Source organism: Leuciscus leuciscus, assembly GCF_965113295.1.
Source record: "Leuciscus leuciscus genome assembly, chromosome: 4".
NCBI lineage: Eukaryota > Metazoa > Chordata > Actinopteri > Cypriniformes > Leuciscidae > Leuciscus > Leuciscus leuciscus.
The window spans coordinates 18,979,084-19,003,485 of NC_138728.1; the positions used below are offsets into that span (position 1 = coordinate 18,979,084).

At 37.5% G+C, this 24,402-nt stretch overlaps 1 protein-coding gene and 1 long non-coding RNA gene across 2 annotated transcripts in view; one reads left to right on the forward strand and one right to left on the reverse strand.

The window, feature by feature from the left end:
- Window positions 1-1,136: 1,136 nt before the first annotated feature.
- Window positions 1,137-24,402, reverse strand: part of cpm (carboxypeptidase M) — a 41,327-nt gene continuing 18,061 nt past the window's right edge. The window contains exons 4-9 of the mRNA XM_082168282.1: window positions 19,944-20,113; window positions 10,695-10,882; window positions 10,187-10,357; window positions 9,632-9,784; window positions 5,839-5,987; window positions 1,137-1,916 (exon numbers count right to left, since the gene is read on the reverse strand). Of these exons, the coding sequence (XP_082024408.1) occupies window positions 1,719-1,916; window positions 5,839-5,987; window positions 9,632-9,784; window positions 10,187-10,357; window positions 10,695-10,882; window positions 19,944-20,113 (1,029 nt within the window). The 3' untranslated portion in view covers window positions 1,137-1,718. The remainder of the gene's footprint in view (window positions 1,917-5,838; window positions 5,988-9,631; window positions 9,785-10,186; window positions 10,358-10,694; window positions 10,883-19,943; window positions 20,114-24,402) is intronic.
- On the forward strand, window positions 20,120-23,562 carry LOC309497918. The gene is made up of 2 exons (XR_014205751.1): window positions 20,120-23,012; window positions 23,316-23,562. It is a non-coding gene; the product is annotated as an uncharacterized lncRNA (long non-coding RNA).

Sequence of the window (24,402 nt, forward strand, 5' to 3'; positions counted from 1 at the left end):
TTCATTATATTAACACATGCAAAAACAAGAGAGAACCAGCGAGATATTAATAACTGATTATCTTGTAGTCAATATATGCATCTTTTTTTTGCGTAGTAAAATAAACACCTGTGGCTGTAGTTTGCCACACAATTTTGTCAGATATATACCCTTAACCAAGTTTAGTGTTTTGTTCTTCCCCTCAAATATCCCTTTTTGGCCACTACTGAATGTAGTCATGTATCATGTAGAGTGCCTTTCACAAATAATGGTTGAAACAAAGCAAGTTTTGAATGTTTCTGATATTTTCCATGCAACTTCTAACAGCCCACTGGTGGTAAACCCCATGATTTAGAGAAGACAGGAAATGCAAATGTGTGTAATGTCATTATATATTAGAAATATTGGTAACACTTTACAATAAGGTTCATTACATTAGTTCATGTATCAACCAACATGAACTAACTATGAGCAATACAGTATTTATTAATCTTTGTTAATTAATAAAAATACAGCTGTTCATTGTTAGTTCATGTTAGTTGACACATTAACTAATGTAGTGAACCTTATTGTAAAGTGTTACCAATATTTCTAATATATAATGACATTACACACATTTGCATTTCCTGTCTTCTCTAAATCATGGGGTTTGGGGGTTTAACACCAGTGGGCTGCTAGAAGTTGCATGGAAAATATCAGAAACATTCAAAACTTGCTTTGTTTCGACCATTATTTGTGAAAGGCACTCTAACCTTATTTCACTGTTACCGAAATATTTGTTGCCTTTTTTTTATTTTTTTTATTACCTGACTAGGGTCCCCCTCAGTGAACACGCAATACACTTAAGCAGTGTTGGGCTCCTTACTCAAATTTCATTTGTTACTCATTACTCCTTTCAAAGTAAGATTCTTACTTTCTGTCAAAAACTCTGTTACACTTCTCATATTAAAAGACTCATTATTAGTGCTGTCAGATCGATTAATCTTCCATAAAAGTTTTTGTGTATGATATGTATGTATGTATGTATATATATATATATATATATATATATATATATATATATATATATATATATAAATATGTTAGGTGCGATTAATAGATTGTACAGCACTACTCATTGTGTTTTAAATACAGTATCTTACATGTGAAAAATCAGACACTGTGTAGATGATGTTTATTGAGGGCACTGCCAGTCTTAGTAAAGTAAGACTGAGTGAGGTAGAAAGAGCACCAGGTTTTTTGGCTTGGTTGTCTTCATGTTACACAGCTGCAAAGACACATTAATATGCAAAAGGTTAAGGTAATTTTCCTGACAAACTATCTCCAGCATCTTCAAATAAAAAGTACATTTCTTCAAGAGTTAAAAATTGTACACACACATCCTTCAACTTTTATCAATCTTCATATGTCAGTATTGTAGCAATTGGTCTTCCATATTGAAAGCAGAAATGCAGGCGTCTTAAATTTGACAGCATTATAAAGCACTAACTGAAACACACAAGACAACGGTGTGCTTAGAATGGAAAAAGTCTCACGTTTAACTGTAGCCGTTTCAAAAACTTGGACTGTGAAACCCTAAATAAGGCTGTGGATCAAGTTTTTACATGCTCCATGTGTACTATTGATTGTTTGACAATGCTAGATATGGCATCATGATTTAGTAAAGATTTAACAAATATGAATGTGCAAGAAAGGCAGTTGACTCTGTCCTTAATGTTTAAAAGAGTCTTTGGTCCCTCTCAGGACAGCAGCAGTCTTTGTAGGATGAATAAGGTAAGTGTTGTGATTGCAGTGGTGCAGGACTGGGGTTGTGCTGTTCCTGTTGAGCTGTTGTCACTCTGCTGGAGGAGGAAGTCGTGTGTCAGGGCAGAGAACGAGTCGGGACCATATGGCACTTTAATGCTCTCTGTGAGGGTCTTGTGTCCTGGGTATGTCACCTGTAGACAAAGCAACAATGAGTAACCAACACCAAATCCTGTGAGTGTTTCTGTGAGGGAGAATTTTACTCCATTTTTAATTTGAATAGCTTTATTGGCATGACTAGATAATACACAATCATTTTTCGATATTGTGTAGCCCTGACCTAAGTATCAGCTAGTGAGGCTGGGAAAATTCTCTTCTAACATCTGGACGATCAGCACTTGTGCTCCACAAGCATGTGTTCTTGCACCCCTTACACGGCCGAGTCTGCTTACAGCTGGCTGTCTGGTGCAGTCACAACAACCTGGGGCAGAACACTCTCTAAACAGTGGACTTCAGGAGGAACACCCCAACACTCGCCGTCGGGGAGTCAAGTTCCAGGGCCTGAAGTGGGACAGTCACATTGACTCAGCCCAGCAGATGTTGTAGTTCCTTCGCCAGCTGAAGTTCAACCTGCCACGGGAGCTGCTTACCCAGTTTTACTCAGCCGTTTGGTTCAGCTACATAAGAAGACTACACCGGACAGTCCGTTATGAAGGTAAGAGTAGCAATAATTATTCGTACTTGTATGCTAAAATTTATACTCACAGCTACGATGTGTAAAATGTCATTCACAAAAATACAATGACAGACACAAACTGTACATATTTGTACTTATTCTTACATTCACAACACAACATCACTTAGGCTTTTGCTACTATTTTCACGATATATCAGATGCATAACTAACTTGTGCACTTGCAACTCAGTGACGGTGGAGGGCACAAAGGAGTAGTTTTTGGTTGGCGCCTAACCAATGAAATGGTACTCTTTTTTTATACACGCGATGATGTCAAGAAACCCGCGTCCTCTGGGACGTTCTGAAACGCTAACGTGGCTTAATGCATTAGACGGTGATATTAAAATAAATAAATTATATTATCAAGCTCAGTAAACACCATACTAATTAAGCATAGCCTACTGTGTACAGATGCGGCCAGAATATGAACGCAACACGTTTAATTACATGTTAAGCGTTTTCCTCCCATAGAAAACCAAAGGGCTTAATGGACCAAAAAAATTTGCTTTTCTGTATATAATAGGGTGTTTACTGAGTTTGGTCTTTTAATACCACTGTCTTAATCCATTAAGCCACGTTAGCGTTTCAGAACGTCCCAGAGGACGCGGGTTTCGTGACATCGCGTACAAAAGAAGTACCATTTCATTAGTTAGGCGCCAACCAATAAAACGACTCCTTTGTGCCCTCCACCTCCAGAGTTTTGCTACTCTTTTACCTTCATAGTCCGGACTGTTAAAAGTGCTCCCCTGCTCAGCCTCCAGGACCTGTACTCATCCAGAGTAAAATCACAGACTCCACTCACCCGGCCACAACCTATGTGAACTGTGGCCTTCCGGCCAGCGATTCAATACACTTGGCACAGGAACGCCTGAACAGTTAAATGTCTCCCAAGGCATTGTTTAGTGCAATGTCTTATCAACTTTCATTTATAATCCATAATACTGTAAAATGTTCATATGTCTATACTTTAATTTTATTATTATGCGTCTTGTATTTATACATGGGCATTGGAAGCTGCATTTTCCTAGTGTGTGTGCAAACACGTGGCAATAAAGCTTTTACTGATTCTGATGTTTCTGCACAGGAGGCCTGCAAGCATATATATTCTCAGACTTTTCTGTTCATATAGGCTATGCATTAGATATCATGTACAATGAGGATTTTTTTAATTACCATGTTAGTTCATTCGGCCTGAGCTAATTTGCATAAACTGAGAACAAATACTTTTAACTAGAGGTCTTCACGGGTCCACTTGGATCCGAAAACCCGAGGTCCGACCCGAGACCCGAGCGGTTTCGGGTCCAAAACTCAGACGAATGTCTCGGACATGGGTCGGGTTCGGTATTAGTGGCCTCGGGTCTCGGGTAATTTAAAATAAATATGCTTTTTCCAAATGGACCCGAGAAGACCCAAACTATGTTGGGCATTATTTAAAACAACTCTGACACCGTTCTCTCACTTTTTCTAAGTGAGAGAGCGAATCCGCGCTTCTACGTGCAATGGGCTATAAGCACGGTTGCCTCCGCATTTATTTACTCAGTTATTAATTTGCTTAGTTATATCATTTATAATTTGAATAAGAGAACAATCCCAATAAACTTGGGGTAATCAGAAAAAAAAAAAATTCATTAGGCTACATCATAGATCGGAATTTTCTTCAGGAAACGGGCAGACTTGAATAAATAGCAGCAAACAATAAACGATAAAAATTGCAAAATTTTTTTTAATAATTAATCCAAAGTTTGAACATTTATGAGTAGGCTAAAACAACTTATTTTGAACGTGCGTTGTGTGACCGTTTACAGTAAGCAGACACGTTGCTCAAATAAAGAAAAGTTGCAAAAATAAAGACATATGCCTACATGGTCAATTTGACCTGCTATGGTGGTTCTAATGCCTTGTTTTTAATCTGGTTTTATCTAAACAACTTTTTAACAACGGGATTGTAGGCTAAATAACACAATTTTAGTAAAAGTCAATGACTGGGAGACTTTGGATATTTTATTGAAAATCTGTTATAGGCTACATTTGAAAAACAGCCATCGGTAAATTTTACCCTGTGGTGGTTCTAATGTTAATCATCGTATGGTCCGGTAAATAACATATGCCAAATTTTATAGAATGTAATGGGTTACAGTGATGTGTGATTGACATTTCAGCACTCCAGCGCGTAGGCCTTTGACCGTCTATGTTAAGTGCATTTGAAACGCAGGCTGTGCATAATGTAAATGCCATTTACGTTCGGGTCCAGTCGGGTTCTAAAGGGAATGGCGTCAGGTCGGGTCGGACTCTGGTCTAATTTTATCGGGTCTGTCTCGGGTCGGGTTTTTCTTTAAAAAAAATTAATTTATGCACGTCGGGTTCGGGTAAGTAGTGATTCGGGTCGGGTACAGTTTTTAGGACCCGAGAAGACCACTACTTTTAACCATATCATTTTGAAAATATATTAATGTGTAACCATATAGTAAAAAAAAAAAAAAACTGCTCTTTTAAATGATTAATATAAAATTGCAGATTTTTTTCTTGAAATTACCTAATTTTTTATAAATATTTACATGGAATTACATCAGAATTAACTGTAAATTACAGTTAATTCTAATTTTTTATAAATATTTACATGGAATTACATCAGAATTAACTGTAAATTACAGTTAATTCTGATGTAATTGTAAGTATTTCCTAAGGGACAAATAATTAAATGACAGTAATTTATTGCTTAGTAATGCATCACACCCAACACTGCGCCTCCCATTAGTTGGGAGCTATTTTTTCCATAAGAAAATCAAACTATTGGTATCAGCGGATACATTTACCAGTAATACATTAAGCTCATATTTCTTTTTAAATGTATGACTGTTTGATTTGGCATAACTCTAATCACTAACACAATTGTGTAGTCAAACAGTTTAAAACTAACCTGATTCAATGTAAACATCATTTCATCCTGATGCATGTTAACAGGTTAAATAACTGATCCTGCAACGAGGCCACAATCAAAATGTATTTTATTTTATAAAAAAAAAATTATAAAAAAAACTAGAGGCCTTTGTTTCAACTGCTTATTGTTTTTCAAATCTCAACCTTGTATTTAATTCATTACTTCACAATGATTTGCGTTTATACATGGTGCATACAGTCTGCTCCGTCACTTTATTTGCTCAATAAATCCCTGGCTAACTCAAACCCTGAGGTGCCACATTCTGAAGGTGTTTTGTAACTGACAGAGAGACTCAACTTTTACAACTCAAATAGTGATCGCTTATCACTCTTGCCCTGAATATGGAGTCTTTTTTTGTAATGATACTATTGTGCTGTGACTCGTCTGTAAAGCTTTCAGAGAAGTGAGATTTGAAGTTGACCACACGGGGGCGGTATCTTACCGTGATGGTGTAGTTGCCGGGCAGCAGCAGTCTGAAGTACTCCCCGTTACGATCGCTACTGAATGGACACAGGTTTCTTCTTCCCGACACCTCGACTACAGCGTTTGGCACAGGCTTCCCGTCTGAGTCCATCACTACTCCTTTCACTCCTGTGCAAAATAACATACAAACTCTTTGACTTAATTTCTGTTTGCAAAACATCACACTGGCCTTCACTTGGGCCAGTATGCGGCCACTGACCTAGTAAACATTCTAGTAAAATGAAAAATATTTCTTCTCCTGGTTTTCTGTAAACCTGCATGACCTCCATCAATTATGGAGTACATCTGTGTACATATGAGTGACTTTTAAAGGGGGCATATCATGAAAGTCTGACTTGTTCCGTGTTTAAGAGCTATAATCGGGTTCCCGGTGCATCTACCAACACAGAAAACATGAAAAGTAACAACTAGGGTTGCCAACTTATGGAAAGGAAAATAAGGGACACTCAAAATATTTGTACTGTACCACACAGTGCATATCATTTTAGCATCTGCATACAAAAGATGTATAAATGGTTCTCAGACAAACACATTTGGGTCATTTTGTGGAAAAAGCAACCAAATTTCAGAAACTTTCCTGGCTCAAATTTTTGATTTTGTTAAAATTTTCTGAAGAAAGACACGTAAATGAAGAAGAAAGCCATTAGGCTACATGTGATGAATGATATTTACAGTTTTGTAAAATGGGTCAAAATGACCATTTTCACCTGAGATTTGGAGTCAGATTACAGGGGGGTTAAAATGACTTTAGAACTGCATCATTATTTTACTTTTACACAGAGATTGTTTGGACTAGCTAAATCGGTTGACTTTAGCCATCTTCGTTTTATTAAAGCTATGCCAACGGTGACATTTTTAAAAAAAACACTACTTTTGTTTTTTGCCCAAAATTTGCATGCCTGCAACTCATATTAAAAATATTTTAATATGCTTTTAGATTCTAATTCTTAACACACTTTTCATTTGGTTTCTTAATTTTTAAGGCCGAATATGGTTTCAAATTGGACAAAATATGGACAAAAATAATTTTAAGTCCCAATATATAGGGATATTAATGTTAAATTAGTACACATTTTCAATGGTCGCACATTTTCTGAAGAACACATTATGTTGAAACGAAATGTATCGTTTTTTTTTTTCTTCTATCAACACAATTGGACATTACGGAGTGCCATAAATGGTTTGTGTGCCTGTAACTCTAAAAGTAATAAAGATATCTTAATATCCTTCTATATTCTCATTCTTAATAAAACTTTTCTTTTGAAATCTTCATTTTAAATTAAAGCCCTATATGGTTCAAGCCTATAGATATAATTTGGCTCCATGTTCAAATTGTTGAATTTGACCCATTTTCTATATATACTGTAGCTGCACCAACGGATATTACTGTATCATCAACCTCTATTCAAAATGATAAACATAAAAGGTTTTTTTTTTTTTTGGTCAGGAAGATACATATATGGCATAATATTTAAAAGCACAATAACTGAACGTCTTTGAAATTACAGCAAAAAATTTAAATAAAGAAAAAAAACAATTATAGGCCTAAATGTTTTAGTAACCGTGTATGAATAAATGAAAAGTGCATATTTTCCAGATAAAGAGAACTTAGATGATTAGTATGGGCTGCTTTTGGCGCTTGAGATTTTATTGGTTATTTTGTGTTTCAATAACGAGGTCCAACCAAGTAGCCTACGGTACAAGTTACTTTAATGTAAAATGTTTTTCTCTATTTAACATTAACTTACAATAGTGAACGATTTTTGATAACGTCTTCCCTCAAGTAGATTATATGTTTTCTTGCGTTGCTAAATGTTGGACTTATGAACAATAATCACGTTGCCTATAGTCGCCCAAACTGATAAGACGGAATCAAAACGGGTAACGTTACAGTGAAATAAGCCCTTAGCGCGAGTCCCGATGGGATGGCTGTGAAGCGGGAGCGACAGCCGTTAGAGGATTCTGCTGGGTCTTAAAGCATTCAACGCATTGTCGCTGGCTGCACAGACCAGCACATAACATTATTTGACCAAACAAATGTCACAGCTGTCTTTTAAAGACCCCAGGGAACTGTGTCAACTTGTGTAAAAGTTTAACATGACGGTACATGCAAGTATATGAGATTAATCAATGCAACTCCACAACAACTACATAAATGTATCCACTAACCATCAGAAACGTACAGGTGCAACCTCTTCCTGGGTCTCTCCGTAAGGCTGCCCTTCGGTACTTATTTCTGAAATCTGACTGAAATTCGCGTGTTTTGTTATTGACTGAGTATCACAGGCTCGTGTAAAGGATCGGCCATCTTCCGACAGCAGCTCATTTGCATTTAAAGGGACACACACAAAAACGTTTTTGCTCACACACAAAAAGAGGCAAATTTGACACGCTATATAATAAACTATCTGGAGGTATTTTGAGCAGACATTTCACAGACACATTATGGGGACACCATATTACATCTTGTGAAAAGGGGCATAGAGTGCTTTAAAGGTGCACAGAACCATCTTACAAGCAGATAAATGCAAATAACTTGACATTAAACAAGTCGTGTCTATGTGGTATTACACAACTTTAGGTGCTCTCTAGTTGGTTAGCCATTTCTTTCACAACATTGTTTAAGAGGTGTGGTAGTGTATGTCGGGATGTTTTGCTTGTGGTTGGGTTACAGGGACAGTTGTGTCAATGCTGGGTGTGGACGGCGGCTTTGTTCCTGTGGACAATCACGGTCAGGATGGTGCTGTGTGTGTGTAATTTAATTGCGACTGTAACAGAATATGTTTACCGTGCTGTAATAATACAGTGCCCTATACCGCATGAAATTTAGCTTATTATTTGATGGCTACAATTATATGGTTTGGCAAAACTGCTTTTTAAAAATGTTTGCTTTGCTTGTTTGTTTATTTAAGGGCCACTTAAGTGTGGGTGGTATGTTTCCCTGGTAAAATCTGAAATCACCTACCTTCTCGAGTTAATGAAAGAGCTAAAGGTGTTGTCACATCTACCGTTACTTGGAGAAATACACTTACTGCAACAGGACAATCGGGAGTTTCACGTGAGGGCAAAAAAGTTCTCTGCATAGTTTTGATTGTGTTCAAATTCACAGCGTTGACCAACACAAAGTTGAGTGATTAGAAAGTGACTTTTGTGTGAGCATTGATTCATGCATCACTATGTTACTGATAATGGAGCTTTTTACTGCTTTTTTTATATATATATATTTTTTATATTGTTTATCATAAACAGTATTGTGTATATGAACAGACAGTTACACTATTAATTACATGACTGGCTGTAATTTGCAAGTGAGTTTAGCCAGTCTAGCTCGCTAATAAACAATTGTGTTATCATAAAAACGTACTAACGATGCCAAATTACATATAGCAGTCAACAAGACAGTAGCAACATTAGCAAATTGTATTTCATGTCGATACAGGACAACTTAGTGGAGCTTCAGACACAGATGATAAAGTCACATCATTGTCTGAGGGTGTCGCCAAACGCACTGGCCAAATGCTACTACAGCCCAGAAATGTCCCGAGCACAGCGAAACAAGAAAATAAGAATTTATTCTTATAGTATACTGTAAAATACTGTTTGCAGTGTGTCTAAACACAAACACCAGCACACACTTCTAAGTTATGATTAAGAGGGATTTTTTTTCTATTTGTATGACTCTATATTTTTCTGGAATACCATGCATAACGGGGGCACCATTAAGTGGGCAAGTGTGTCTAAGCAGTACCTACCTAGGTGTACTTGCTGCATGTAAGCCAGTAGTGCAGGTCTGTTGGCCTCCCATAGGCCAGGAAGCTTTGACTCTGGAGGAAACTTGCAGCAAGAGATTTCCAGTGTGAGCTCTAAACACTGTGCCCACACATAGTTATAGTCTTGCATTCCCCCTAAGAGAAAAACACATTCAATTAGTAAAGAACCATCGATTGGTACTAACAGTAACATTATATTAGATCCGTGCAGTACTGTAGGTCTTATATACGCTGTCTGTTTTCATATAAAAGTTGAATATATATATATTTTTCTATAGATATTTAGTTTTGACTTTGGTGTGTTCCAAATTTGGTGGTATTACCAGGGATTTAAAGGTATGGTTGCTAGGTGATTTTGTTTTGGAACCTTCAGAAAACTTGATAGATTTTTCTCAAAACTTACTTTGCTGACTCTATCGACTCATTCATTCATTTTTTTCCCCGATTCAAACCAATCATACATAATTTTCAAGATTTTTTTAATAGAGCACTTAGCACAGGTCACAGATATTGAAATGCTGCATTGAACACTTTTACCTTTTAGAGGATACCAGTAGTATCCGTTAGTGATGCCGTTGACAAAGCCCGTCAAATCGGAGCAACTGTTTGCGTTGTGCATTTCAGTGTGGTTGTAGGAGTAGGTCCTTGCCAAGTGGACAAACACGTCATCGTCGGGGGAGATGCTCTGGCCTCCTTGCAGCTCGCTTCCTGTAAGACAGCGAATAACATTCCCGTTAATCTCATGATCACGGCGTGTTTGCAGTCCCAGCGATGAGCCGTGCAGATTCAGATGCTGGACTCGAGACAATTCCAACTGAATTGCTGTTCGGTCATCAGCTCGGTTGTTCTGGAAACTTTTCTTTTTATACCATTATACCTTTTTATACCATTCAATTCCAATGAATTGCCCAATGAATCTAGTTTCATGTGGCTTTTAAGAGCTGACAATATATTTGTCATTTAACATGAATCCTTATGCTTTAAAAAAAAAAAAACTGGAGGAAGCCACTGAAAAAGTGTTCATTAATGTGTACAAGCCACTGACCTCTGTTGCTGTTGTCGTAGGGGTAGCTGGCCACCACCGCACCTCCGTGGAGATTGGCCGACAGGACGAAAGTCTCCGTCTTCAGCCAGTCCATCACTGCCCTGACTTCTTTCTCACTTTCCTGCACTGTATTACTCTCAAATACATCCGGGAAATTACGATTCAGGTCCACGCCGTTCTTATTATACCTGGAGGGGAGGAGGAACTAGTTACTCAATGAAACTATGGCCTATAAATGTGCTTTTCTGGAATAATTGCAAATATTTCAACAAATAACTTGACTCTTTTGTGGACATATTGAACAGCAGACCTGACTGTGTAAGCTGCAGCCTGCATCTGTGCTGCTGACACCGAAATCTTCAAGGATGAAGAACATCAAACGACTAACTAGCAAACTAACAGGCCAGTGACAGCCCTCTGCATTAGTTTGCACTGGCAGGTCTAAATTTGTGCGGGTGGATTAGTGTGTTTTGCCGTGACACCGTCGGGTGGAGCGATCCTTCTTAATCCCGAACACAGAGCGCCTGCTCTACGCCATACAGAAGTGCTTCCCTCAGGGATTCCTATCTGCTTACTGTTGCAATGCTTTGAAGTGCTTTTAAACAGCCTCTCTCAGTCAACAAATGCTGCTCAGCTAAAGCAGCATGTCTGGATGCCGGCACATATACCAAATTATTACATACAACCATACAGTATGAAAAAAAATAATAATAATATATATATACACTACCGTTCAAAAGTTTGGAGTCAGTAAGATTTTATGTTTTTAAAAGAAGTATCTTCTGCTCACCAAGGCTGCATTTATTTGATAAAAAACAATACAAAAAAACAAACAGTAATATTGTGAAATATTATGACAATTTAAAATGACTGTTTTCTATTTTAATATATTTTAAACTGTAATTTATTCCTGTGATCAAAGCTGAATTTTCAGCATCATTACTCCAGTCTTCAGTGTCACATGATGCTTCAGAAATAATTCTAATATGATGATTTGATGCTCAAGAAACATTCATTATTATTATCAATGTTGAAAACAGTTGTGTACACATTTTTTTCAATTTTTTTTGATGAATAGAAAGTTCAAAAGAACAGCATTTTTTTTTAAATAAAATATTTTCTAACATTATAAATGTCTTTACTGTACCTTTTGATCAGTTTAACTCATCCTTGATGAATAAAAGTATTGATTTATTTTATTTATTTCCCCCAAAAATAAAATTAAAATTCTTACTGACCCCAAACTTTTGAACGGTAGTGTTTAAAGGAGAACTCCGGTCAATTTTAACATTGAGCTCATTTTTTGGTAAATTTGGAGTGCTGTCAGTACAGAGAACAACGACAAAAATCGGTATTGCCTACACCGTGTTATACTCTTTTTAAAATTTGCACCCTGTTGACTTCAATGGGGCACGTTTTAAATCTGCTTTTAGCCTCTTAACATCCTTGATGTGCCATTACAAGTGCCCAGCCATTGTGAGTGATTCCTTCAGAGTGAACGCGGTGAATCTGACTGCAGTAGATGTGAAAGATATTAATAAAAATGATGTTAATTCAGCCAGCGCACATACCTGTATTTTCTTCCTGTTTTTGGTCGAAGTCCACAGTAGTCGATTGTCGAGTTCTCCGGAACGCGTGATGATTCACCGCGTTCACTCTGAAGGAATCACTCACAATGGCTGGGCACTTGTAATGACACATCAATGATGTTAAGAGGCTAAAAGCAGGTTTAAAACTGGCCCCATTGAAGTCAACAGGGTGCAAATTTTAAAAAGAGTATAACACGGTGTAGGCAACACCGATTTTTGTCGTTGTCCTCTGTACTGACAGCACTCCAAATTTACAAAAAAAATGAGCTCAATGTTAAAATTGACCGGAGTTCTCCTTTAATGTTACAAAAGCTTTAGATTTCAGATAAATGCTGTTCTTTTGAACTTTTTTCAACATTGATAATAATAATGAATGTTTCTTGAGCATCAAATCATCATTTTTGATTTCTGAAGGATCATGTGACACTGAAGACTGGAGTAATGATGCTGAAAATTCAGCTTTGATCACAGGAATAAATTACACTTTACTGTATATTCACATAGAAAACAGCTGTTTTAAATTGGAATAATATTTCACAATATTATTGTTTTTGTTTGTATTTTTAATCAAATAAATGCAGCCTTAGTGAGCAGAAGATACTTTAAAAAACATAAAAAAATCTTACTGACCCCAAACTTTTGAACGGTAGTGTACATATATTATGAGAGAGGTTCAACAATTCAACAATATATTATATATATATCACAAAATGACCCAAATTACGTCACACAAAGTCCAAGGCTACTCAGAAGCCAATGACAATGGGGAAAAACAAAAACAAAACAAAAATTTCAATGTTTTGGTTGGGTTTTGTACAGAGGTTTAGAGGTTCAACAATCAAGCCTTCCTGGGTGGTCATCGTCAAATGCATATGAAACCAACCTAGACGCAATAAACAGGATGTGTGTGTGTGCCACATTTCGCTGGCTTTTGAACACAGAGTTGTTTTCTTCCTGCTTTCACAATACAATTTAAAACAAAAAGTTGGCCTGCACTCTCAGCCTCGATTGCTGTTGTAGTTTAATGGCAGAGATGAGCTTGTTTATGCCAGGTTCTCTCGCCAAATATTGGAGCTCTTCAACTTGTTTGAAAGCTTTTTGAAAACTGATTAAGCACCTCATAAATCCACTCAGATTCTCTTGTGTCTCTGGCTCGGTTTGGAGTTGGGTTGTTTTCTTTCGCTGATTGCCGGCCTCATCCAGACACCTGATTTCTCTCTTAAGACCCTAGGATCTAAATCACGCCAGACACTTCAGCTGATCAATGTGGCGCAAACCACATTTTGTCGTAAAAATGGTTGATGAACTGCTTTCAGCTCTATAAACTATTTGTCTAAAAGAGCTCTTGAGGTTTCCATTAGTGGCGAGCTGTTAGTTTGATGGGGCAGAACAGATCGTTGAAGGCCTTAATCTTGTCTGACGCTTTCTGCATTTGTGATCAGATCAATGTATGCCATTTCTCTTATATAAACTCAGGATATGGTTTTGTTAGGGTAGCTGATCCTGGGTCAGACTAAGACACATTGCTCCATCTGTGATATCTAGAATGATCATGATATCACTCTATCAGAGATGGAGCAACGCCCGGTGTGGTTTACTTTACCACTGTTTATATGTAATGACAGCTTAGATCATGGTGTTTTCAGGATGACTTGTATCAGAACAATTTTACACACACGCCATGCCACACACTTAGATCTCTATGCATGCGCACAGCCATAAAATCTCTGTCAGCTTGCACTCTAGGTCTGTCAGTTTAATTTGGGGGAGTATCAGGGCTGTCACGGGGCGCCAGGATGTGTGAGAGCCATTAATCCCTGAGTGAAAAGCATTAAATGTTTGTGTTATGCTTTCTGGCTGTGGAGTGATCAGTGCAGAATGGACATTTTTCTGGTGTGTTTCACTGATCTGTAAAGAAATAATTTACCAAAACTTCTGTTATTGTTTATTCACTCTCATGGCGTTACAAACCATCAACAGAACACAAAAGTATTTGTTTAGCAGAATGCGCAAGCTGCTCTTTGCTATACAATGAAACTAAATGGGGACTGGTTCTGTCAAACGGCAAAAATTACAAAAATATCTAAAACCTCAAGAGTTGTGTTTTCTTAATTTGGAAGGTCAAATTATTGCCATATTGGACACAAATCTGGCAAGAGCAGATTTCATTAGCTTCCAAATATAGACCGTTTCCCAAAAGAATGTATCAGAACATCCTTTTCCTGTCAATTAGTCCTTTGAGGATGATACATTTCCTCTGAATCTTAAGGGTGGCCACATGATATTGCTATTTATGATCTGTAATTCCTATCTGCAAAGGACTAATATAACCTTTTCCCACAAATATCTGAGATTATACAACAAACTTTATTAGATCCCAAGGATGATTTGATTTAGTCGACTAGTTTTTTGTGAATTTAAGGGGATCAGAGCAAATAATCCACAAAAATAAAATGAAAATAATTGTTCCTTATTAGGGCTTAGAATTGACAACCGGTTAAAGCTTCACAGCTTGCTCCATATGCTGTCCTTTTGAATTTATTAACTGTTTTCAACATTGATAAGAAATGGTGCTAAATTAGATTTTTACAATGATTTCTGAAGGATCATGTGACAATTTTTGCCGATGAAAATTCAGCTTTGCCATCACAGGAATAAATTGCAAAATAAAAAAAATAAAGTTCAGTTCTGTTAGCAGTTCTGGAACGCACTTGTTGCACATTTTTGCATCAGACTGTAAACGTTCATGCTAATGTCTTTTATGTAGCAAGACTGAGAATTCAACATGTTTTGTTGCATTGATTCAAAAACTACATTATAAACAAACAAGTACTTGCAAATAGTACCTTTCAGGCCTTAAACTCAGGCCGTTTTTACGGTGATCGGCTTGTGTATTTTTGAGTCAAACTTACAAGTGTTGATTCATTGTTTCCTGTGAAATGTATAAACGCTTTTCCATGGTATGTATATTTTTCTTTGCAGACTTGGCACATACAAAAATCTAAGGTATGGGTTTACGAGAAATACATGAAGTGGTGGTACAGCAGGGTAGGAAAATGTCTTACATAAGGAGAATGATTTAAATGTAGCCCATGTATAAACTTTACTACAATGTAACAACTTTTCCTGAGTATTCCAGACAAAGTTACTGAATAAGTTCTGGTTCTTGCTTAGATACTAAAAGGATTTATGTAATTGTTAAGTCAAGAAAAGTCAAGTCACCTTAACTTATAAAGGACTTTATAATAAACAGATAGTTTCAAAGCAGCTTTACAGTGATAAGCAAGAAAATAATGATAAATGGCACAAATAGCCTTTAATTCTGCTGTAAAGCAGCTCTGGTAAAAATAGTGATGCCATCCAGCTCAGTTCAGTTCTCATCCAATAGTGTCAAATCAATAATACTGCTGAATGTTAAGTTTCCCCAACAAAGCAAGCCAAAGTGGCAAGAAACCCAAACTCCATCAGGTGACAGAAATGGAGAAAAACATCTTGGGAGAAACCAGACTCAAATGACAATGCACCAGTCCTCATCTGGCCAAATGAAAGAACATAATGTGATTATGCTTCTAGGCAGCATCATAAATCAGATTGTGGATTGGTATCATTCAGAATATTTCATTCAGCTCCTTCTGCTTCTGCTCACACCGGCAAAGTAGCCTAATTCAATCAGAACTGGAATCAGAGTAATGCATTTGCTTGTGATATTCCCATCACTTTTCCTTACAATGTGAACTGTCACAGGTTAAGCATGATCCGCTGGATTGAAATAAGAGAAAGCGGCTGACAGGGTTGTGTTTGTTTCACTTGGTTGAGAGTGGTGCCAAACCTCACAGGAAGCTCATAGCGAGAGCCACGGCAATAAGGGCGAACCACACCATGTAAAAATACAATAATCGTCCTCAATGTACACAGCTGCATGGCTGCTGTTGTAGTTTGCACTCTCGCTTTGACTTTTGCTCAATCTCTTTCTCTCCGAGTTTACCCACCATATCATCAAATCCAGATCAGATCTGTTTCCAATTGCATCCCCATCTGAGCAGGAGCGCTTATGTGGTCTCAGACTGCAGGAGCAGGATGGTTTGTATTCAAGGATGTGGCTTCTACGGTATTAGATGAGGTCTGGTTTGTCTCCAAAGTTTTGGGGCTTACTGAGCTGGACATATGGTTGACACTGGTCTCACGTAGCCTTTCAAAAACTAGGGAGTTGCTTCACTGTAATAGCTGTTTGCTATTTGTATAATGCTGAGCTCATGTTTTTTACTTCACTAATAGTCTGTGTAGCTTACATCATAATGCAAACTCACTGAAAATGAATAACACCGATTTATGTGTGCTCTGTTGTGTTGTGTTTGCACAGGCCCAAGGGGTCTGCTGAAAGTCTGAGAAAAATTTTTTTTTTAGGGTTGTTCGCATATTAAATATTAAACAATTTAACAAATTCACCAATATTTGTATAATATGATTCTGCAATCTGAACACCTGTCAGAAATCATAAGGGATTAACTGATTATTATAAGGCAATATTGTTTGTAAAGCTGCTTTGGAAAGATATTTATGGTTATTTATGCAGTATAAAATGTGAATTGAAACACTTCTAATAATGAGAACAAACTACTGAACATCTTTATACATTATTTTTCAAGACGGAAAGATGGGCTTTTAATACAATTTGACTATTCAGTGGATTTATGAAACTAACTAACTAAATAAATAAATCAGTGCTACGTGACTACAGAAAACAGAGAAAAAGGGCTGTGCTGTTCCCTTTTATCAAAACCTTCAACACCCATAATGCACTTCTGATTTCTGCGGGCAGGAATACAAAAATGTGGAAGTTTGATCAGTAGTTTTAACAAAATCCCCAGGGCTGTCAAAAGTCCGCCGTATACTGTAACTTTTGAAAAGTCATATATCCCCTTCCCCTTGACATGAATGACATCCAACTATTCATCTCTATTTGTCTTCAATGTTTGAGCTTGGCTAATTCAATTTACTTTATTGCTAATCATATACAGAGCGATTCTAGATTGAGGCCACCCAGTGGGAGCTTCCACAGATACGATCCATCTACATCATCTATTTCCTCTGAACAAAAACGGACAACGTGAGGTGCTGACTTGTCTTTGATTGTTATCGTTGAAAACATCAGACTTTTACAGCATTGTGGGCACGGTCTGATCAAAAGCTGCATTGTTACATCCACAGGATGAATGAAACTTATTCATCCAGATAGGGGTTTTCATATCTTCTGATTTCAGATTACAGATTTACTCTTGGGTAGATTTTTTGTCAGCATGTTGTGGCAACAGACCAAGGAAGTTATTTTCCATTGCTTCAGGCTTTTAACACCCCTCTACTCTGGCAAAACTATGTACCGCTGTTTGGGAGCCTGTGGGCCAAATAGTTTGAGTTTGCTATAATGGATGTTTATCTTTGTGTGTGTGTATGTGTGAGTAAGATCCATCATGCCAGATAAGACGTGTGTTTTGAGTCTTTGTATCCTGCTTATCAGCAAAGTTTTGGATGATTTGTGGGAAAAGTAGGCTCTATCTCTAAACGTTTCATCTGAGCCATGGTTTCTCTGGGAAGACAGTTACAGACTCTGACAACTTGGAAATAAACTGTTCTGAATTCCTTGCAACAAAAAAAATTCAGCTTTTGAAAGACAAAAATAAATTGTTCAATTGGATGTTAAAGGGTCACTTGATGGGCAAAAAGATTTCCCCTGCTTTTTCTGATATACTAACTTAAAGAGCGTAAACCTTTCTACCACATTATTTATTTAAACCATGTATACTCTATCTACACTCACCTAAAGGATTATTAGGAACACCATACTAATACTGTGTTTGACCCCCTTTTTGCCTTCAGAACTGCCTTAATTCTACGTGGCATTGATTCAACAAGGTGCTGAAAGCATTCTTTAGAAATGTTGGCCCATATTGATAGGATAGCATCTTGCAGTTGATGGAGATTTGTGGGATGCACATCCAGGGCACGAAGCTACCGTTCCACCACATCCCAAATATGCTCTATTGGGTTGAGATCTGGTGACTGTGGGGGCCATTTTAGTACAGTGAACTCATTGTCATGTTCAAGAAACCAATTTGAAATGATTCGAGCTTTGTGACATGGTGCATTATCCTGCTGGAAGTAGCCATCAGAGGATGGGTACATGGTGGTCATAAAGGGATGGACATGGTCAGAAACAATGCTCAGGTAGGCCGTGGCATTTAAACGATGCCCAATTGGCACTAAGGGGCCTAAAGTGTGCCAAGAAAACATCCCCCACACCATTACACCACCACCACCAGCCTGCACAGTGGTAACAAGGCATGATGGATCCATGTTCTCATTCTGTTTACGCCAAATTCTGACTCTACCATCTGAATGTCTCAACAGAAATCGAGACTCATCAGACCAGGCAACATTTTTCCAGTCTTCAACTGTCCAATTTTGGTGAGCTCGTGCAAATTGTAGCCTCTTTTTCCTATTTGTAGTGGAGATAAGTGGTACCTGGCGGGGTCTTCTGCTGTTGTAGCCCATCCGCCTCAAGGTTGTGCGTGTTGTGGCTTTCACAAATGCTTTGCTGCATACCTCGGTTGTAACGAGTGGTTATTTCAGTCAAAGTTGCTCTTCTATCAGCTTGAATCAGTCGGCCCATTCTCCTCTGACCTCTAGCATCAACAAGGCATTTTCGCCCACAGGACTGCCGCATACTGGATGTTTCCTTTTCACACCATTCTTTGTAAACCCTAGAAATGGTTGTGCGTGAAAATCTCAGTAACTGAGCAGATTGTGAAATACTCAGACCGGCCCGTATGGCACCAACAACCATGCCACGCTCAAAATTGCTTAAATCACCTTTCTTTCCCATTCTGACATTCAGTTTGGAGTTCAGGAGATTGTCTTGACCAGGACCACACCCCTAAATGCATTGAAGCAACTGCCATGTGATTGGTTGATTAGATAATTGCATTAATGAGAAATTGAACAGGTGTTCCTAATAATCCTTTAGGTGAGTGTATGGTATGGACCGATGCCAATGGAAGTGTTGAAACTGAATGTCACCACGGACCAATCAGCTGTGAGCTCGAGGCTACAATTCACCAATATCATTGGTTTGCCCACTTCGATTTAAATGCAGGGATCCGGACTGCAACTGAATGGTCACATTTTGCGACTTTTTGTTGAATTTTGTTAAGAGGTCGCACATATCCCACTACTAATTTGCCTAAATGATAAGTGCTGCCATTTCTGTTGCGTATTAAAAACATCCAATGGCAAACTTGCCAAAAGCAGAATGAAACAACACTATTAATTTGTACTGCCCCGATTATTATCTCTGTCCAAAAGGCAGCGCAGAGCAAATGTGTTTAGTTGCTGACTGGTGTCAATAATAGCGAGATTCAGTGAGAAGTATTCAAGTTCTCAAAAACAAACCACAAATGTCTTGGTGATTTAAACTAGTTGACATTTTCACACTCGCGCAGAAGACAGGAGAAACATTGTGCGACAGTGATCTAGGCTTTTTTTAACCACAAATCACCAACATTCACCATGGATTTACAGTAGTAACACTATTATAAGCATGGTATTGTGGCACAAATGTGGGATATTCATATCAAATTGTATTATTTATCTCTCTCTCACTTACCGGCCCACTGAGTTCATGCAGTCCCGGGCAGATGACTCAAAGCCGTCCGGGTTCATGGATGGCAGGATGTGCACACGGCTGCTGTTCAACAAGCGTGTCACCAGCGGATCACTCAGGTAACGGCTTGTCAGATAATTGATCAACTGAAGCAGTAACACACGCCCTACAACCTGCACACAGAGAAACACAAATACATAGTCAAAAGGAAAAAAAGTTTCAACTTCAAAGATTTTTGATAATACTGCTATTTTTGATAAATCTGCTTCGCTGTGCATACATTTATGAATTATATGGGCTCATATCATTTAGGTGTCCTTTTGGAGTCTCTAAGTGTCCTTTTTTGGAAAGACACCTAAATTTACCTTGACAAAAGCTTGAAGAGAATACAATTTTGTGAGAATCACCCTTACTTTGCTGGATATACAGTAGCAAATTATGACAAAATTAACTTGTTAAACAAGATAAATGATGTATGCTTAATTTCATAAGTGTATGATTAATCACTTAAAAAAAAAATTCTATTGACAGCCCTAATACACACACACTGTGCGTGTTTTTATATATACACACACATATACATACTATGTATATATAGTTTATATAAACAGAACATAGATGGATTTTATCTTGTTGCTTTATAACGTCATGGGGAGTCGAAATGATGCATTGTAACTGTCTAATTCAATTCACCACAACAAACTTATATTTGCTCATTCAAATGTAATATCTTCAATTATAAATCCACACAAATTGCATTAGTATTTGTCATGCTTAACATAACTATGGCAGAATCTTCTGCAGGAAATGAATTGCTCCATTCCTAGTATGAGATCACTGAATAGATAGTTCATGCCACATCACTGTTGTCTCTTCTGGACGTCACAGGACGCCAGGGGCGCTTTGATGTGGTTTGAAGAGAGTTTGCACTGCTATTCTCATCTTACAGGAGCAGCTATACCAGAAACTACTCACAGAACATGATGCCCGAGGTGCTTATATAAGACAACATGCAAGCACTGAGACTACAGATAGATAGTATCGGTAAGGTGTGGAAGTCTCTGTACTCTTTCTGAGTAATTACTGCCTCTGTTTGTCCCAAGGACAACCCATTTTCTAGAAAACTATATTCGAATGAGGCTCTGAAGTTAAAGTGCATTGTCATACACATTGTGACACAGTGAGACCTGTGATTATGAAGCACAAGTTCAGACCAGCAGAGTTGTGGGTTAAACTGTCTGTCCTGGAGTGTTGTAGTCTGTGTCTAACAGTGGGTCACGGTGTGTACGATTACTTTTATCTGTGAAACAGACCACAGCACACATCAGCTCATCGGTGTGAATGTGATAACACAGCTTTCCAAAAGAGTAGCAACAATCTCACTCATACAAACAGACACCCATAAACAAAACGTGCCAATGCGTATATAAGCACAAAGCATACATCCTTATAATATATATATTAATAAATTCTAGATAAAATATTAAACAGGGCTTAATATCCCAGAGAAGCACAATGAAAAATGTAGGGGCGTATTGAGAATTTATCAAACAACATAGTTTAAATATAAAATTTCCTTCCTAATATGTAATTTAAATGATTTCATTCTGTTTTGAGTGATTAATGGCATTTAGGAAAGGCTTACTGCTGTCCCTAATGGGACTTTTAAAAACTATTCAACTGCATCAGCTTACACATTTGTTATATCACAATTTTTTTCATCTTTTTAATGGTTTCATTTGAGGACTTAGTGGCATACTAAGTTTTGTCCAGTTTCTTCATCAGACAATGAGCATTTCAAGTCCAGACAATGAGCATTTCAAGTCCACTCAAGAACCACTGGCTCCATAAGACCTCTAAGCAAATTCTGTAAAAAACAGAGAGCTGAAAACATACACTGATGATGATATATTGAGTCCTGTAGTTCTCCCTGTCCCCATCAGCGCTTACTCGCCAACTCATCTCAGACAAAAACATCTGCTCCAGTGGCAATTATACTGTTCAGAAGAAAACAGTAAAGTCTGGTTTCACGGTTCATTGACACATCTTAAATAGTTCCTGAACACTGTACACGTCACGTCATGTTTGCATTACGGCAAATTGCTTTACTTAGTGGTTATATGTTGACATGTCATTACATTTCTCTAAAACGTTCAGTGATGTGGTTGAAACTTTACTGATGTGGTTTGGTTTTTGTTTACCATTCAATTTACACAGTGTCCATCTATTGTGGGTGAAAACGGTGAACAGCAACAAGAGCCGAGAACTGTGTACCATTTCCTTTTCAAAAGACCAACACAAACAGCACACCCTCAGTCCCTTCAGCGCCCCAGACATGATCACAGGGCCCAAGCCAGGCCTGAAAAACATGATGTTCTTCATACGGCACCCTGATGCTCACACTAAAACACCTCTAGATCAACACCCAAAACATTTCAGCATGTGTGTGAGGGCACAGACAGAACCCTCACACCTGTGGAGGCCAAGCCTACACTTGTTGGTGAAATAAAACACCTTTGAGAGAAGAAATGGAAGAAGGGTCCAGTTTAATAATTTAGGGAGGAATTCTCACACCCACACAAGATTTAGCACAGAATTTTTGCACAGGAGTATATTTGGTTGAAGATTCCTGAAAACTATCCCTTTATGTTGTGAAATGTGTTGTTAATATGAAAAGACAATAGTTTCCTGGCTAAAAACTTTGATTTTGATCATTTATTTTGTTGAAAGACAGATAAAGGAAGAAGAAAGCCAGAACATTAAATGTCATGGATGAATGGATATTAACTGAGTAATCCAATCTTGACTAATCCATTAGCAGAGATTTGGAGCCAGATTACAGGGGGTTACAAATTATTTTATGAAGATTGCAACATCATTGTTTTATTTTTACACAGAGATTAATAGGTCTATTAGTTAAATCTACTGACTTTAGCAATCTGTGTTACATCATATGCCAATGTCAACATGTCATAAATTTAAAAACAAAAACATACTTCTTGTGCTTTTCCCCCTGAAGTTTCCATGCCTGTTACTCAGAATTAAATATATCTTAATATCCTTTTAGATTGGGTATATTCATTTTTAAGGCCCTTTATGGTATATTTCCAGAGATATGGGGATTTCAATGTGGCTCAATGAGTAAACTGTTAAATTTGTTGATTTGACATGTAATGAACCTTAAGACTTTTTAACTCATTTAAGACTCATTTAAGTGCTTATGAGGATACTCACCTAAAATGGGGCTTTGACATTATTCTGTGTGTTTTTGTCACTCAAGCTTAATAAATCACAAAAAATAACTGTTGCGTGCTGTCTGCATAGCTGGCAACTTTTGAGCTTAGCTTGGAGTGAGATTTTTTTTTCACAAAAAAGCTACGTTTTGTTATTATTGCTTGACACAAATTTCACGATTTCAATTAAATAAAATTCTTGTGATTTGATTTAATATTGACTCATTTGGATAAATATTAGGTACACAAGATAGGCGTTAATTTTTCTCAAGAAAAAAAAAAACCTCACCTAATGATGTAAACATTCAGAGAGCCCTATCAGCTGGTAGTATTATTTAAGGTTAAAAATAACTCAAATTAAATATAATGCGTTTTTTTTTTTTTTTTTTTTATAATAACAACTTTAGTAAAAGTAAAATAAAATAAGTCAAGTAAAAATATAATAAATACGTAATATAGAACACATATTTAGCAAAATACTCTCTATAGCTCTTTTTTTCTATATTTGCTATAGCCTATATTATGGTCATTAAATGGCTTTCCTGAGGTAAATGTTAGGTGACATAATTGTTCTCCAGCTGTTTTATTGACCCCTTTCCGCGGTTGAAAAACACTGATTGGTCGATATTATGTATGAGGAATATACATTTCGGTAAGTTGTACTGTATCTTTCAACAGTGTTCGTGTTTATTTACTATTAGCTAGTAGAGATGATCGGTTCACGTGCCGTTAGGGATCTGTCACATACAAGCGCCAAAACGGTATTTATTGTTTTGAATTTCATAATAAAATTGACAGAATCTGAGAGCTGAGATTTATTTCTATCATAAGTAACCTGCTCTGTCTAAGTCTGTCGGTCTCCGTGTCCTCTTTGCTTAGCGATTTTTCTGTGCGTGAGAAAATCAATGTGTGGCGTGAGAGCGTGTGAAAAGTGTCAATCGCGTGAGTCTCACGGTGAATGCGTGAGAGTTGGCAGCTCTGCTGTCTGAGAAGAGGCTTTCTGTTTCGGGTGTGTGTGTTCACAGAGAGACTCTTCACAGACAGAACGTCAGTACTGAATATTCTATTTTGTATCATATTATGCTTGAATGGTTTAAAAGCAGTTGAATAAATGATTGGCTGTATAGGTTGACAGATATATTGATTTTGCGGATTTATCTGCTCCGATAACCGATTTCTGGAACTATCGGTTATCTGCAACAATCCACACCGATAGTTTTGGCTGCGTC